We start from the raw sequence: 15,581 nt of genomic DNA, 5'->3' as shown, positions 1-15,581 counted from the left end.
CATGACGGCGGCGACCGCGCGCTGCCTGCTGGGAATTGTAGTCCCCGGCGCGGGAAGGCGGGTGGGACCCAGGCGGCCGAGCCGGCCCTGAGGTAACGGCCGGGCACCCGGGGGGGGGGGGGGCAGGACGCCTGGGCCCCGGGGGGAGGAGGGGTCCCCGGACGCCTGGGCCCGGGCACGATGACTCAGCACGCCGTGGGAACGCGTGTGCGGGGCAGTGCCGTGTTGGTGGGGTGTGCTGGGGGTGTGTGTGCGGGGGGCGGTGCCCTGTCGGTGGGGTGTGCTGGGGGTGTGTGTGGGGCGGTGCCCTGTCGGTGGGGTGTGCTGGGGGTGTGTGTGTGGGGCAGTGCCCTGTCGGTGGGGTGTGCTGGGGGTGTGTGCCGGGCGGTGCCCTGTCGGTGGGGTGTGCTGGGGGTGTGCGGGGTAGTGCCCTGTCGGTGGGGTGTGCTGGGGGTGTGTGTGTGGGGCGGTGCCCTGTCGGTGGGGTGTGCTGGGGGTGTGTGTGGGGCGGTGCCCTGTCGGTGGGGTGTGCTGGGGGTCTGTGTGTGCGGGGCGGTGCCCTGTCGGTGGGGTGTGCTGGGGGTGTGTGTGCGGGGCGGTGCCCTGTCGGTGGGGTGTGCTGGGGGTGTGTGTGGGGCGGTGCCCTGTCGGTGGGGTGTGCTGGGGGTGTGTGTGTGGGGCAGTGCCCTGTCGGTGGGGTGTGCTGGGGGTGTGTGTGTGGGGCGGTGCCCTGTCGGTGGGGTGTGCTGGGGGTGTGTGTGGGGCGGTGCCCTGTCGGTGGGGTGTGCTAGGGGTGTGTGTGCGGGGCGGTGCCCTGTCGGTGGGGTGTGCTGGGTGTGTGTGCGGGGCGGTGCCCTGTCGGTGGGGTGTGCTGGGGGTCTGTGTGTGCGGGGCGGTGCCCTGTCGGTGGGGTGTGCTGGGGGTCTGTGTGTGCGGGGCGGTGCCCTGTCGGTGGGGTGTGCTGGGGGTGTGTGTGCGGGGCGGTGCCCTGTCGGTGGGGTGTGCTGGGTGTGTGTGCGGGGCGGTGCCCTGTCGGTGGGGTGTGCTGGGGGTGTGTGTGCGGGGCGGTGCCCTGTCGGTGGGGTGTGCTGGGGGTGTGTGTGCTGGGCGGTGCCCTGTCGGTGGGGTGTGCTGGGGGTGTGTGTGCGGGGCGGTGCCCTGTCGGTGGGGTGTGCTGGGGGTGTGTGTGCGGGGCGGTGCCCTGTCGGTGGGGTGTGCTGGGGGTGTGTGCGGGGCGGTGCCCTGTCGGTGGGGTGTGCTGGGGGTGTGTGTGTGCGGGGCGGTGCCCTGTCGGTGGGGTGTGCTGGGGGTGTGTGCGGGGCGGTGCCCTGTCGGTGGGGTGTGCTGGGGGTGTGTGTGTGCGGGGCGGTGCCCTGTCGGTGGGGTGTGCTGGGGGTGTGTGCGGGGCGGTGCCCTGTCGGTGGGGTGTGCTGGGGGTGTGTGTGTGCGGGACGGTGCCCTGTCGGTGGGGTGTGCTGGGGGTGTGTGTGTGCGGGGCGGTGCCCTGTCGGTGGGGTGTGCTGGGGGTGTGTGTGGGGCGGTGCCCTGTCGGTGGGGTGTGCTGGGGGTGTGTGTGTGGGGCGGTGCCCTGTCGGTGGGGTGTGCTGGGGGTGTGTGTGGGGCGGTGCCCTGTCGGTGGGGTGTGCTGGGGGTCTGTGTGTGCGGGGCGGTGCCCTGTCGGTGGGGTGTGCTGGGGGTGTGTGTGCGGGGCGGTGCCCTGTCGGTGGGGTGTGCTGGGGGTGTGTGTGGGGCGGTGCCCTGTCGGTGGGGTGTGCTGGGGGTGTGTGTGTGGGGCAGTGCCCTGTCGGTGGGGTGTGCTGGGGGTGTGTGTGTGGGGCGGTGCCCTGTCGGTGGGGTGTGCTGGGGGTGTGTGTGGGGCGGTGCCCTGTCGGTGGGGTGTGCTAGGGGTGTGTGTGCGGGGCGGTGCCCTGTCGGTGGGGTGTGCTGGGTGTGTGTGCGGGGCGGTGCCCTGTCGGTGGGGTGTGCTGGGGGTCTGTGTGTGCGGGGCGGTGCCCTGTCGGTGGGGTGTGCTGGGGGTCTGTGTGTGCGGGGCGGTGCCCTGTCGGTGGGGTGTGCTGGGGGTGTGTGTGCGGGGCGGTGCCCTGTCGGTGGGGTGTGCTGGGTGTGTGTGCGGGGCGGTGCCCTGTCGGTGGGGTGTGCTGGGGGTGTGTGCTGGGCGGTGCCCTGTCGGTGGGGTGTGCTGGGGGTGTGTGTGTGCGGGGCGGTGCCCTGTCGGTGGGGTGTGCTGGGGGTGTGTGCGGGGCGGTGCCCTGTCGGTGGGGTGTGCTGGGGGGGTGTGCGGGGCGGTGCCCTGTCGGTGGGGTGTGCTGGGGGTGTGTGTGCGGGGCGGTGCCCTGTCGGTGGGGTGTGCTGGGGGTGTGTGTGCGGGGCGGTGCCCTGTCGGTGGGGTGTGCTGGGGGTGTGTGCGGGGCGGTGCCCTGTCGGTGGGGTGTGCTGGGGGTGTGTGTGCGGGGCGGTGCCCTGTCGGTGGGGTGTGCTGGGGGTGTGTGTGCGGGGCGGTGCCCTGTCGGTGGGGTGTGCTGGGGGTGTGTGTGGGGCGGTGCCCTGTCGGTGGGGTGTGCTGGGGGTGTGTGTGCGGGGCGGTGCCCTGTCGGTGGGGTGTGCTGGGGGTGTGTGCGGGGCGGTGCCCTGTCGGTGGGGTGTGCTGGGGGTGTGTGTGTGCGGGGCGGTGCCCTGTCGGTGGGGTGTGCTGGGGGTGTGTGCGGGGCGGTGCCCTGTCGGTGGGGTGTGCTGGGGGTGTGTGTGTGCGGGACGGTGCCCTGTCGGTGGGGTGTGCTGGGGGTGTGTGTGTGCGGGGCGGTGCCCTGTCGGTGGGGTGTGCTGGGGGTGTGTGTGGGGCGGTGCCCTGTCGGTGGGGTGTGCTGGGGGTGTGTGTGCGGGGCGGTGCCCTGTCGGTGGGGTGTGCTGGGGGGTGTGTGTGCGGGGCGGTGCCCTGTCGGTGGGGTGTGCTGGGGGTGTGTGCGGGGCGGTGCCCTGTCGGTGGGGTGTGCTGGGGGTGTGTGTGTGCGGGGCGGTGCCGTGTCGGTGGGGTGTGCTGGGTGTGTGTGTGCGGGGCGGTGCCCTGTTGGTGGGGTGTGCTGGGTGTGTATGGGGCAGTGCCCTGTCAGTGGGGTGTGCTGGGGGTGTGTGTGTGCGGGGCGGTGCCCTGTCGGTGGGGTGTGCTGGGGGTGTGTGTGTGCGGGGCGGTGCCCTGTCGGTGGGGTGTGCTGGGGGTGTGTGCGGGGCGGTGCCCTGTCGGTGGGGTGTGCTGGGGGTGTGTGCGGGGCGGTGCCCTGTCGGTGGGGTGTGCTGGGGGTGTGTGTGCGGGGCGGTGCCCTGTCGGTGGGGTGTGCTGGGGGTGTGTGCTGGGCGGTGCCCTGTCGGTGGGGTGTGCTGGGGGTCTGTGTGTGCCGGGCGGTGCCCTGTCGGTGGGGTGTGCTGGGGGTGTGCGGGGTAGTGCCCTGTCGGTGGGGTGTGCTGGGGGTGTGTGTGCGGGGCGATGCCCTGTCGGTGGGGTGTGCTGGGGGTGTGTGCGGGGCGGTGCCCTGTCGGTGGGGTGTGCTGGGTGTGTGTGTGCGGGGCGGTGCCCTGTCGGTGGGGTGTGCTGGGTGTGTGTGCTGGGCGGTGCCCTGTCGGTGGGGTGTGCTGGGGGTGTGTGTGCGGGGCGGTGCCCTGTCGGTGGGGTGTGCTGGGGGTGTGTGCGGGGCGGTGCCCTGTCGGTGGGGTGTGCTGGGGGTGTGTGTGTGCGGGGCGGTGCCCTGTCGGTGGGGTGTGCTGGGGGTGTGTGCGGGGCGGTGCCCTGTCGGTGGGGTGTGCTGGGGGTGTGTGTGTGCGGGACGGTGCCCTGTCGGTGGGGTGTGCTGGGGGTGTGTGTGTGCGGGGCGGTGCCCTGTCGGTGGGGTGTGCTGGGGGTGTGTGTGGGGCGGTGCCCTGTCGGTGGGGTGTGCTGGGGGTGTGTGTGTGGGGCGGTGCCCTGTCGGTGGGGTGTGCTGGGGGTGTGTGCGCGGGGCGGTGCCCTGTCGGTGGGGTGTGCTGGGGGTGTGTGTGTGGGGCGGTGCCCTGTCGGTGGGGTGTGCTGGGGGTGTGTGTGCGGGGCGGTGCCCTGTCGGTGGGGTGTGCTGGGGGTGTGTGTGTGCGGGGCGGTGCCCTGTCGGTGGGGTGTGCTGGGGGTGTGTGCTGGGCGGTGCCCTGTCGGTGGGGTGTGCTGGGGGTCTGTGTGTGCCGGGCGGTGCCCTGTCGGTGGGGTGTGCTGGGGGTGTGCGGGGTAGTGCCCTGTCGGTGGGGTGTGCTGGGGGTGTGTGTGCGGGGCGATGCCCTGTCGGTGGGGTGTGCTGGGGGTGTGTGCGGGGCGGTGCCCTGTCGGTGGGGTGTGCTGGGTGTGTGTGTGCGGGGCGGTGCCCTGTCGGTGGGGTGTGCTGGGTGTGTGTGCTGGGCGGTGCCCTGTCGGTGGGGTGTGCTGGGGGTGTGTGTGCGGGGCGGTGCCCTGTCGGTGGGGTGTGCTGGGGGTGTGTGCGGGGCGGTGCCCTGTCGGTGGGGTGTGCTGGGGGTGTGTGTGTGCGGGGCGGTGCCCTGTCGGTGGGGTGTGCTGGGGGTGTGTGCGGGGCGGTGCCCTGTCGGTGGGGTGTGCTGGGGGTGTGTGTGTGCGGGACGGTGCCCTGTCGGTGGGGTGTGCTGGGGGTGTGTGTGTGCGGGGCGGTGCCCTGTCGGTGGGGTGTGCTGGGGGTGTGTGTGGGGCGGTGCCCTGTCGGTGGGGTGTGCTGGGGGTGTGTGTGTGGGGCGGTGCCCTGTCGGTGGGGTGTGCTGGGGGTGTGTGCGCGGGGCGGTGCCCTGTCGGTGGGGTGTGCTGGGGGTGTGTGTGCGGGGCGGTGCCCTGTCGGTGGGGTGTGCTGGGGGTGTGTGCGGGGCGGTGCCCTGTCGGTGGGGTGTGCTGGGGGGGTGTGCGGGGCGGTGCCGTGTCGGTGGGGTGTGCTGGGGGTGTGTGCGGGGCGGTGCCGTGTCGGTGGGGTGTGCTGGGTGTGTGTGTGCGGGGCGGTGCCCTGTCGGTGGGGTGTGCTGGGGGTGTGTGTGCGGGGCGGTGCCCTGTCGGTGGGGTGTGCTGGGGGGTGTGTGTGCGGGGCGGTGCCCTGTCGGTGGGGTGTGCTGGGGGTGTGTGTGTGCGGGGCGGTGCCCTGTCGGTGGGGTGTGCTGGGGGTGTGTGCTGGGTGGTGCCCTGTCGGTGGGGTGTGCTGGGGGTGTGTGTGCGGGGCGGTGCCCTGTCGGTGGGGTGTGCTGGGGGTGTGTGCAGTGCCCTGTCGGTGGGGTGTGCTGGGGGTGTGTGTGCGGGGCGGTGCCCTGTCGGTGGGGTGTGCTGGGGGTGTGTGCTGGGCGGTGCCCTGTCGGTGGGGTGTGCTGGGGGTCTGTGTGTGCCGGGCGGTGCCCTGTCGGTGGGGTGTGCTGGGGGTGTGCGGGGTAGTGCCCTGTCGGTGGGGTGTGCTGGGGGTGTGTGTGCGGGGCGATGCCCTGTCGGTGGGGTGTGCTGGGGGTGTGTGCGGGGCGGTGCCCTGTCGGTGGGGTGTGCTGGGTGTGTGTGTGCGGGGCGGTGCCCTGTCGGTGGGGTGTGCTGGGTGTGTGTGCTGGGCGGTGCCCTGTCGGTGGGGTGTGCTGGGGGTGTGTGTGCGGGGCGGTGCCCTGTCGGTGGGGTGTGCTGGGGGTGTGTGCGGGGCGGTGCCCTGTCGGTGGGGTGTGCTGGGGGTGTGTGTGTGCGGGGCGGTGCCCTGTCGGTGGGGTGTGCTGGGGGTGTGTGCGGGGCGGTGCCCTGTCGGTGGGGTGTGCTGGGGGTGTGTGTGTGCGGGACGGTGCCCTGTCGGTGGGGTGTGCTGGGGGTGTGTGTGTGCGGGGCGGTGCCCTGTCGGTGGGGTGTGCTGGGGGTGTGTGTGGGGCGGTGCCCTGTCGGTGGGGTGTGCTGGGGGTGTGTGTGTGGGGCGGTGCCCTGTCGGTGGGGTGTGCTGGGGGTGTGTGCGCGGGGCGGTGCCCTGTCGGTGGGGTGTGCTGGGGGTGTGTGTGTGGGGCGGTGCCCTGTCGGTGGGGTGTGCTGGGGGTGTGTGTGCGGGGCGGTGCCCTGTCGGTGGGGTGTGCTGGGGGTGTGTGTGTGCGGGGCGGTGCCCTGTCGGTGGGGTGTGCTGGGGGTGTGTGCTGGGCGGTGCCCTGTCGGTGGGGTGTGCTGGGGGTCTGTGTGTGCCGGGCGGTGCCCTGTCGGTGGGGTGTGCTGGGGGTGTGCGGGGTAGTGCCCTGTCGGTGGGGTGTGCTGGGGGTGTGTGTGCGGGGCGATGCCCTGTCGGTGGGGTGTGCTGGGGGTGTGTGCGGGGCGGTGCCCTGTCGGTGGGGTGTGCTGGGTGTGTGTGTGCGGGGCGGTGCCCTGTCGGTGGGGTGTGCTGGGTGTGTGTGCTGGGCGGTGCCCTGTCGGTGGGGTGTGCTGGGGGTGTGTGTGCGGGGCGGTGCCCTGTCGGTGGGGTGTGCTGGGGGTGTGTGCGGGGCGGTGCCCTGTCGGTGGGGTGTGCTGGGGGTGTGTGTGTGCGGGGCGGTGCCCTGTCGGTGGGGTGTGCTGGGGGTGTGTGCGGGGCGGTGCCCTGTCGGTGGGGTGTGCTGGGGGTGTGTGTGTGCGGGACGGTGCCCTGTCGGTGGGGTGTGCTGGGGGTGTGTGTGTGCGGGGCGGTGCCCTGTCGGTGGGGTGTGCTGGGGGTGTGTGTGGGGCGGTGCCCTGTCGGTGGGGTGTGCTGGGGGTGTGTGTGTGGGGCGGTGCCCTGTCGGTGGGGTGTGCTGGGGGTGTGTGCGCGGGGCGGTGCCCTGTCGGTGGGGTGTGCTGGGGGTGTGTGTGCGGGGCGGTGCCCTGTCGGTGGGGTGTGCTGGGGGTGTGTGCGGGGCGGTGCCCTGTCGGTGGGGTGTGCTGGGGGGGTGTGCGGGGCGGTGCCGTGTCGGTGGGGTGTGCTGGGGGTGTGTGCGGGGCGGTGCCGTGTCGGTGGGGTGTGCTGGGGGTGTGTGTGCGGGGCGGTGCCCTGTCGGTGGGGTGTGCTGGGGGTGTGTGCGGGGCGGTGCCCTGTCGGTGGGGTGTGCTGGGGGTGTGTGCGGGGCGGTGCCCTGTCGGTGGGGTGTGCTGGGGGTGTGTGCGGGGCGGTGCCGTGTCGGTGGGGTGTGCTGGGTGTGTGTGTGCGGGGCGGTGCCCTGTCGGTGGGGTGTGCTGGGGGTGTGTGTGCGGGGCGGTGCCCTGTCGGTGGGGTGTGCTGGGGGTGTGTGCTGGGTGGTGCCCTGTCGGTGGGGTGTGCTGGGGGTGTGTGTGCGGGGCGGTGCCCTGTCGGTGGGGTGTGCTGGGGGTGTGTGCAGTGCCCTGTCGGTGGGGTGTGCTGGGGGTGTGTGTGCGGGGCGGTGCCCTGTCGGTGGGGTGTGCTGGGTGTGTGTGTGCGGGGCGGTGCCCTGTCGGTGGGGTGTGCTGGGGGTGTGTGTGCGGGGCGGTGCCCTGTCGGTGGGGTGTGCTGGGGGTGCGCACTGTTACCCCCCCCCCCGCGCTTCCTGGCTGAAGCAAAAGCGAAAGTGGCCAAAAGTGAAAGCAGCCACCAGCTCGGCGGTGCAACCGTGGGCGGCCGAGGGTGCCGGGGACGGGGTGTTCGAGGGTTGGGGTGTATGAGGGATGTGCGTGCGAGGGTCGGGGTGTGCGAGAGTTGGGTTGTGCAAGGGTCAGGGTGTGTGAGGTTTGGGGTTGTGCGGGGCTCAGGGTGTGCGAGGGACAGGAGTGTGAGCGTCGGGGTGTGCGTGGTATGGGGTGTGTGTGGGATGGGGTGTGCGAGGAACAGGTGCACGGTGGCCAGGTCTTCATGGGTGACGTGTGTGTGAGGGCCAGGTGTGTGCGGGCTGGGTGTGCGCAGGCCGGGGGTGCACGGAGGCCAGGGGCCGCGAGGGGGCTGGGGGACATGGGGGGGCTGGGGGACACGGGGAGGCTGGGGGAAGCGGGGGCCGGGGGTGCGCGGGGGCCGGGTGCGTAGGGCTGGGGTGTGCGGGGGCTGGGGGACACGGGGGACAGGGCCGGGTGTGCGCGGGGGCCGGGGGTGTTCGAGGGCTGGGGGACACGGGGGACGGGGCTGGGGGTGCGCGGGGGCCGGGGTGCGCGGGGGCTGGTGGGGCGCGGGGTGCGCAGGGGCCGGGGGTGCGCGGGGGCCGGGTGCGCGGGGGCCCAGTGCGCGGGGGCCGGGGGCTGGGGGGCCGGGGGTCACGGGGGCCGGGGCGACGGCGGCTGACTCCATGAGCTGGGGGCGGGCTGGGCCTCTTCCAGCCTTCCCGGGGCGCCGCTTTCCTCCCGCTTTCGCCGGCGGAGCCTCCTCATCCAGTTTTGGGGCTGCGATCGACGACTTCTGCCGTGCCGGGCGGGATTGGCCTCATCCAGCTTCCGAGCTGCCGTCAGCCTTCTCCACCCGTCCAGGTGGGCCTGACCTTGTCCCGCTTTCGGGGTGCGATTGACCTTCCCCAGCCTTCTGGGTGGGTTTCGGCTCCTGCCGCTCTCCTGTCGGGACTGACGTGCTTTGATTTTCCCCGCTGGATTGCCCTTGTCCGATTTCCTGTTTGGGATTGACCTTCTCTAACTTTCTGGCGGAGGATTCACCTCTTCCAGCGTTCCTGGTGGGATTCACCGTACCCGCCGCCTTCAGGGTGGGATTGATGTCATCCAACCTTTGGGGTGGGATTGGCTTCCTGCAAGTTTTGGGGGTAGGATTGATTTCATCCAACCTTGTCTGTCTTTCCAGGTGAGATTTACCTTTTTCTCCAACTCTCCAGGTAGGTTTTGGCTTTTTCAGCTCTTTCGGTGGGATTCATAATTGATTTTCCAGGTAACTTTTCTCTTTTTCTTCAATTCTCCAGGTGGGATTTGCCTTCTCTAATCCTGGTGGGATTCACGTTTGAGTTGCCAGGTGACATTTACCTTCTCTAACTCTCTAGGTAGGATTTACCTTCTCCGGCCCCTGATAGGATTCAGCTCCTCCAGCTCCTCGCAGGTTTAACCTAGGTCACTCTGAGAAGGAGCAAGGACTTCCCAAGCCGAAAACGGTGCAGAAATGGGTGTGTGAAACCTTCTGGCCCTCTTTCCTTGCGTCCTGTACCTGGGGCTGAGGTTGGAGGGCAGGGTTAGCAGTGTCCGTCGGGAGGGTTGGGCTCCCTTCCCTGCGTCATGGCGCTGTGGCAGGTTTCCCACTGATTTTCCCTCTGTGTTTCCTTCCAGAAATGAGCAGAAGCAACGAATGTGGTTTTCCTCTAGTGGCAGAGAGAGAAGCGGAAGGTCAGCCACATGTTTATTCTCTCAGGGATGGGATTTTGTGGCGATTTCAGCAGTAGGATTATAGGAATGTGGAGACAATCCAGGTTGGCTGCGACCACCTGAGGTCTCTGGTCCAAACTCTTGAAGTAGGCCTCAAACCAAGGCTTGATCCAGTCGGGTCCTGAGCCCCTCTGTGATGGCACAAGGTCGCTCCCTGCTTGCGATGGAGAACGGGGCAGCCTGGCTCCTGCCCAGAGCTGTACCAGCAGGCGATGAGTTTAGCAGAAAGCTGATATGGGCTCTGCATTTTGAGAACTTTTTCTTCTCTTGATCCTCCACAAACCCTTGGACGACCTCAAGTTTTGTCCCAGTTACAGCAAGATGCTGCACTCGCAGGTGAATGAAAAGGTCATGTTTCCGACCGCTGCCGAGGCTCCGTGTTTTTAAGAGTTTACCTCACCCGTCGTCTTTTTTTTTTTTTTTTTAACCTATTCTTTCATATCTTCAGTAATGTCCAGGTTTGGCTTTTCGTCCAGCTCCTCGGGCGAAGACGACTCATCTGATTCTGGTGAGTGGCGCTGAGCTCGTCCCCCATCTCCAGAAGGATTCTGTGGGCATTTTTTGCACTTCGCGCTGTACCCTGTTTCCGGCCCGCTTAATTTTGCTGAAACGGGAAGCTGCCTTTCGCGGAGGCTCAGCCCTGGTGGGACCAACCTCTCGCCTGTACGGCAGGACACAAATCATCCAACCTTCAGCTAGGTGGAAGAGGATGGTCCGGGTTCAATCTTGGTTGAAACGGGGTCAAATGAGGTCCCGGTGCAGTTGCTGTAGCATTGCATGCCGTGAGCGAGAGCGCAGCCGCTCTCACACGCGATGACCATCAGCTTGCAACAGTGCAAAGAACCTCAAGACTCATCTTGCGTTTTGTTGTTGTTATTTCCACAACAGATGTTTCCCTGTTGGCCCAATGCAGGGAGAAAGATGGTTGCAGCCACTGTCGGAGGGACAAGGTGGGAGCTGTGTGTCAAACCGGCTCTGCTGGTTTTGCCCCATTGTCCCTCTCTGTCTCTCCAAGAGTCACCTCGCCCAGGGTCAGACGCCCGCAGCAGTGGCTTGCCGTGTCTGGCCGCCTGGGCAGCCCTGGCTCACATGGTGGGAGAGACATGCATCAATGTTGGATCCCTTGGGACCTGTCGGGATGGGCCTGAGATACGGTTAATGGGTTTTAAATTTTTTCCTGCCTTTTTACTGAGCTGGGGATGGAGAATGGTGTGACATATTCTCTCCATCCTCTCTGCCTTTCCTCCCTGTCACTTGCCCCGATTTTGGGTATCGCTGTTGTGCATGCAATACTCCTTCAAGGATGCAAACTGTAAGGCTGGGCTTTACCTCCTCGCTCCAAAACAGTCCTAAGCCCTTCTCCCACAGCAGCTCACAGAGCTCAGGGGACATTTTTGGTGGGTGCCAAGCTAATGCTCGTTCCTGTCTCCAGAATCTTCCAGAAGTGACCGTGCCAGAGATCATTTGGCGTGGGAACGGCAAGAAGAGAGCCTACAGGTGAGTGCTAGCGGCTCCAAATTCAGTGTGTCTTGGGGAAAGCGGCCAAATGCGTGGTGGGATCGAGGTAGGAACAGCCTACTTGAACTCAGCTGGCTACTGTTCCTGAGAGCACTCAGCACCTCTAGGAGGCAGGTTTTAGGCACTGCTCATGCAGGACATCAACTACATTGTCGGTTCAAGCTAGTTCTCCTGAGCTCTCCCTGATCCAGCTCTTCTCTATGCCGCACAGAGTTTCTCTCCCCGGTGCCGGCTCGTTCCGGTGCTCTGAAACCGATCTGTGTTTCAACGTGAAGGCAGCAGTCAGTCTGAAATATGAATATGGCTCCTGGCGGCAACACCTGCGGGGAGCTGATGCTGAAAAATGGATGTTTGTTGGCCCCTTGTTCAACATCCAGGCAGAGCCGGCTGATGCCGTGGGCGCCGTCTACCTGCCGCACTTCGTGTGCCTTAGAGGTAGAGCAGCCGAGCTGTGGCCGTGGCTGACGAGCTGTGCCCTGGCTTTGCTGTGTCCCCGCACCTCCTTCTCTGTCCTCCTCCTCCAAAGCCGAGGTCTAGGAGTCCCCCTTCCGGGCTCACGGTTTAAACCCTCGGTGGGAGCCTCTAGCGGGACAGCGAAGGGAGACCTTGTTTCCTCGCTTCCTCCTGGCAGGACAAGACGACACTTCCGAGATGCGAATTGGCCACTTTGTTGGTGGAAAGCTGGTCCTGGAGATACCAGTGGAGGTGCAGCCGTTCCACGCGGTACTGGAAGATCCCAGCTTCTCCTTTCTGGGGGTGATTTGGAGGAAGATAACTTCAGTTCTCCATTTGCCTCTCCACTCCCTCGTGCTGATCTATCATGCCACCAGGAAGGAACCTGTCACCCTCCATCTCTACCTGATCCCTGATGACCACTCCATAAAGCAGGTGAGATCCCAGCACCACTCCTTCAAGGCTGGGCGATGTCCAATGAGTCTGAATCTGCATATATGTCTGTTTTTTCTCATCTTTCTCTCCCGGCACTGACTGCGTTTGACTTTCTGCAGGCGATTGAAGCGAAAGAGATGTCCGTGTCCTACCGGGTGGATAAACCGCCTCTGACCAAACATCTCAACTGTGGGAGGTCCTATGTTGTTTCTGGCTCACCGACTGTAGCCATACAACCCAAGGTAACTGGGATTTGGGAAAGAGGAAAAGGAGGTGGTACTTCTGGTAGACTTGAGCATTTTGCACAGGGAATAAACCAAATTACACAGCAGAGCAACAGTTATTGCACTGTTCGCAAGCCTTAACTCCTATGTAAACATCCTTGATAGGAAGTGTTTTCTCTAGAAATAATGGCCTGCGTTTCCAATTCCTTTCTATGATCCCTTTAGGTTTATAGAGCGCGATTTTTCTTCTCTAACTTCTGTTGCTAAAAATGCAGCAGTCTCAGGTGAAAGAGCCATCTCAGGCTGCTCTACAACCAAGGACAAATATTTAATTCCTTCAAAATGCATTTTTTCCCATCCCAATATCAGTGTCTAAGGTTGGGGCAGGAATTGCCACCTGGAGCCTAAGCTGTTCATTTACATGAAATGTCCAAATTTTGGGGACATACACTAAGACAAGGTTTTTTCTACTCCTCCGTTGAGTGGATGAGCTTGACCAGGGAAAATGGTCATGAGATTGGTTTCTTCTGCTCCTCCATTGCATGGATGAGCTTGACGATGGATGGACGGTCATGGGGTTGGTTTCTTCTGCTGTGCTGGCTATGAAAGGGCAGCTGCTGAGAGCAATTCCTGTCTTTCCACCAGACCCTGGACTTCCATCTCAGAGGCGCAGATGAGCAGCAAATCTTCAGTGAAATCTATGTTGGTGTCATGGCAGAGAAAGTCAAACTCAGTTTGAAAGACAGAAGAAAGGCCAGGTCCGTGTGGCACACGGTGCTGAGGCAAGGTAAGTGTCTCTCATCCTTTCACCTCCAGCATGGCGATGCTGTGAGATCTCCCAAGCAGGGAAGGCTAGTGCACAAGTGTTTTCATGCAGAAGTACAACCCCTCAAAAGTCTCTTTTTCTGCTGGCTACAGAAGAAACCAAGGGTGACAAGCTTGATTGTACATATTTGCTATGACGGTGTCAGAAATTAGGTAAAAACTCTAGTGCAGTTAGTTCCCAGCAATACCCATGTGTTGAACCAGGTGATGGAATCTCATCTCCCTGTCAGAAGTGCTCATCGGACATCATCTGTAGCTCCAGCCTCTTTCAGGGCTTATTCACACCAAGTTGTGCTGATCCCTGATAGGGCTGTAATTAGCTGTACTGTCACTTGATGGCACTAGCTTGCCGGGAATGAGAGCAGCCCTGTGGTGGAAAAACCCAACCTTGGTTGCCGTCCTCTTTCCAGGAGACATTATGCACAGCGGGGCAGGCGCAGATGGGCCATGTGCGAGTTGCTGGATCCCTGGATTGCAGCGCAGCAGGCCAGGTAGGAGGGAAAGGCTGGGAGGTGGCCTGGGTGTCCCAGTGCTCCTGTGGGAAGGAGCCTCCTGTGGAAGTGTGTCTGCCCCAACCCTGCCTTCTCCAGCGCCCCATCGACCATGTGAGGTTTGAGTTCCCTCATCAGCATTGGGCCCTCCCATTGCTTGCTCTCTCACATCTGCTCTGTCTTGCTCTCTCGCAGGCTTGGGGAACAGAGGACCAATCCCAGGGGCATCTGCTCAAGTGTTAGGAGCGACAGGTGAGACCTTTGGGGGTGAAACGCCTCAAAACCAGGGGCTGGGGCTCAAACGCCTGCCCTAAAACACAGCACTGACCCTGGCACAGCCCCAGCTCGAATTAGACCTTCACGTGGGCTTCTGCTTTGGGCTAGGCGGTGCCATTATCTGCTAACAATAGAGAGAAACGGGCATTCTATGGTGCCGTTCATCTCCTCCTTGGGTCATGCTAGCTTAGACAAACCCCACTTGGAAGTGGCTGCTGCTCCGTGACCTGTGCAGCAGCTGAGATAGTGCCAGCGTGTTTGTAGACAACTAACCTTTAGCTTCCGGCCTCCCCAGAGAAACATTTTGTCGATCGGCACCGAGTGGAGCTGATTGAGCGTGTTGTTGAAGTGAAAGGTGTCCTGGATCTCCTGCTTGAGGACGTTCTGGACTTTGAGCAATACCAAAGAATTTTGGCGGAGAAAACGTCCCACAGTAGGATGCGTGAGCTGTTCAGGCTGATGCCGAGCTGGACCTCCCAGTGCAAGGACCGCGTCTACGAAGCCCTGAAGAAGAAGCACCCATACCTCATTGAAGACCTTGAGAAGTAATTTCTGGAAGCAATGACTGCTCTGCAATGCAGAACAGTCCTTCCACAGAGGAGCAAAGTCACTCCGGGCAGCTCACAAGTGACTTGACAAATTGCAGCATCCCTGAATCACAGAATCAATGTGTTGTGGAGGTTGGAAAGCCCCTCTGGAGATCATCTACCCTCACCCCCTTTCTCATAGCAGGGTCACCTAGAGCAGGTTGCCCAGGACTGTGTCCAGTCAGGTTTTGAATATTGCCAAGGATGGAGACTACACAACCCTGCTGGGCAACCTGGTCCAGTGTTCCATCACCCTTGCAGTAAAAAAGCTTTTCTTATGTTTGGATGGAATTTCTTGTATTTCCGTATGTCCCCGTTGCCTCTTGTCCTGTCATTGGGTGTCACTGAGGAGAGTCTTGCTTCGTCTTCTTTAGCCTCTGTCTCCATCAGGTATTTATGCCTATGGATAAGATCCCCCTGAGCCTTCTCCTCTCCAGGCTGAACAGTCTCAGCTCTCTCAGCCTCTCCTATGGGAGATGCTCCAGGCCCTTAATTTAATCATCTTTGTGGCTTGACTTGCGCCAGTAGGTCCCGTCTCTCTTGTACTGGCAGACCAAGCCCTCTAGGTGTGACCTCACCAGCACTGAGCAGAGGGGAAGGATCCCCTCCCTCAACCTGCTGGCAACACTCTTCCTGATGCAGCCCAGGATACCACTGGCCTTCTTTGCCACCAGGGCACACTGTTGGCTCATGGTCAACTTGGTGGCACCAGGACACCCAGATCCTTCTCTGCAAAGCTCCTTTCCAGCTCAGTCAGGGTTCAGTCCACCTCCCTGGCCACTTATCCAGCCCATACTTTGCCAGCGTGTCTATGAAGATATTACGGGAGACAGTGTGGAGCCTTCCTGGAGTCAGTTCAACAACACTCACTGCTCTCCTGTCCTGCACTGAGCTTGGCAAAGCTCCTACTACCTCCCCAGGAGGCTCACTCCCTCCTAAGCACTAGCAGCAGCCATGTGCCCATTGATGGCCCATCAGGTATTGAGGCACAAGTGACCTCACTAATAGAAGCAGCAGGAACGTTCCTTCTACTGGTCTAAAAGGCAGCGAGGCTGGAATAACCTCACAATCAGCACTGACATCCTTCTCCTGCTGCTGGCCTATGAAGCGATGAGGCAAAGTCACTTCACAATCAGCATTTAAGCCATGTGACTGCTCCTGCCTAGTAGGGACAGAGAATTAGTAGGTAGAAGAAAATTGTGGTCTTTCTTCCCCTCAGGATAGCCATTCTTCTTTATCTGCCATTGGGACTTCCTCTGATCCAGCAGCTTTGGACCACTGCCCACCAGTGTGCATGTCTGCTGCTGTGGGATGACAAATGCAGATGTTCAATAACAGCAGTGAGCTTGCTGAAAAAAGGTAAAGTTACCTGCGTCCCTGAGACACATATCCCACCGCTCTGTCCTTCACCAGGGTTACAGCTCTGGCACGATCA

General features: G+C 63.7%; 1 protein-coding gene across 9 annotated transcripts; it reads left to right on the top strand.

Moving 5' to 3' along the window:
- Window positions 1–27: 27 nt before the first annotated feature.
- Window positions 28–14,365, top strand: LOC104151793 (NACHT, LRR and PYD domains-containing protein 1b allele 2-like). Of its 9 annotated transcripts, XM_068923676.1 has the most exons (16): window positions 7,539–7,619; window positions 8,300–8,446; window positions 8,769–8,852; window positions 8,962–9,081; window positions 9,242–9,298; window positions 9,638–9,673; window positions 9,786–9,845; window positions 10,226–10,287; window positions 10,770–10,834; window positions 11,067–11,290; window positions 11,487–11,743; window positions 11,863–11,985; window positions 12,613–12,754; window positions 13,203–13,283; window positions 13,479–13,535; window positions 13,855–14,365. In XM_068923676.1, exons 4-16 carry the CDS (start codon window positions 9,078–9,080, stop codon window positions 14,106–14,108), a joined length of 1,422 nt encoding a protein of 473 aa, XP_068779777.1. In that variant the 5' UTR covers window positions 7,539–7,619; window positions 8,300–8,446; window positions 8,769–8,852; window positions 8,962–9,077; the 3' UTR covers window positions 14,109–14,365. The 9 variants fall into 9 exon arrangements, with proteins under 9 accessions (XP_068779778.1, XP_068779774.1, XP_068779781.1 ...); XM_068923677.1 differs by lacking the exons at window positions 7,539–7,619; window positions 8,769–8,852 and adding an exon at window positions 28–92; XM_068923673.1 differs by lacking the exon at window positions 7,539–7,619 and adding an exon at window positions 55–92 and having other exon boundaries at window positions 8,769–9,081.
- Window positions 14,366–15,581: the final 1,216 nt, after the last annotated feature.

The sequence above is a fragment of the Struthio camelus genome, chromosome 35 (genome assembly GCF_040807025.1).
Source record: "Struthio camelus isolate bStrCam1 chromosome 35, bStrCam1.hap1, whole genome shotgun sequence".
NCBI classification, from domain to species: Eukaryota; Metazoa; Chordata; class Aves; order Struthioniformes; family Struthionidae; genus Struthio; species Struthio camelus.
Note: the sequence above shows the minus strand (reverse complement) of the source record. Positions and strands in the feature narration are given on the sequence as shown.

What these genes read in the sequence shown, in the direction of transcription:
- LOC104151793 (XM_068923677.1), top strand. An exon ending in AGACGACTCATCTGATTCTG is followed by an intron (nt 9,846 to 10,225) that starts GTGAGTGGCGCT and finishes TTTCCACAACAG; the next exon opens with ATGTTTCCCTGTTGGCCCAA. An exon ending in GCACACGGTGCTGAGGCAAG is followed by an intron (nt 12,755 to 13,202) that starts GTAAGTGTCTCT and finishes TCCTCTTTCCAG; the next exon opens with GAGACATTATGCACAGCGGG.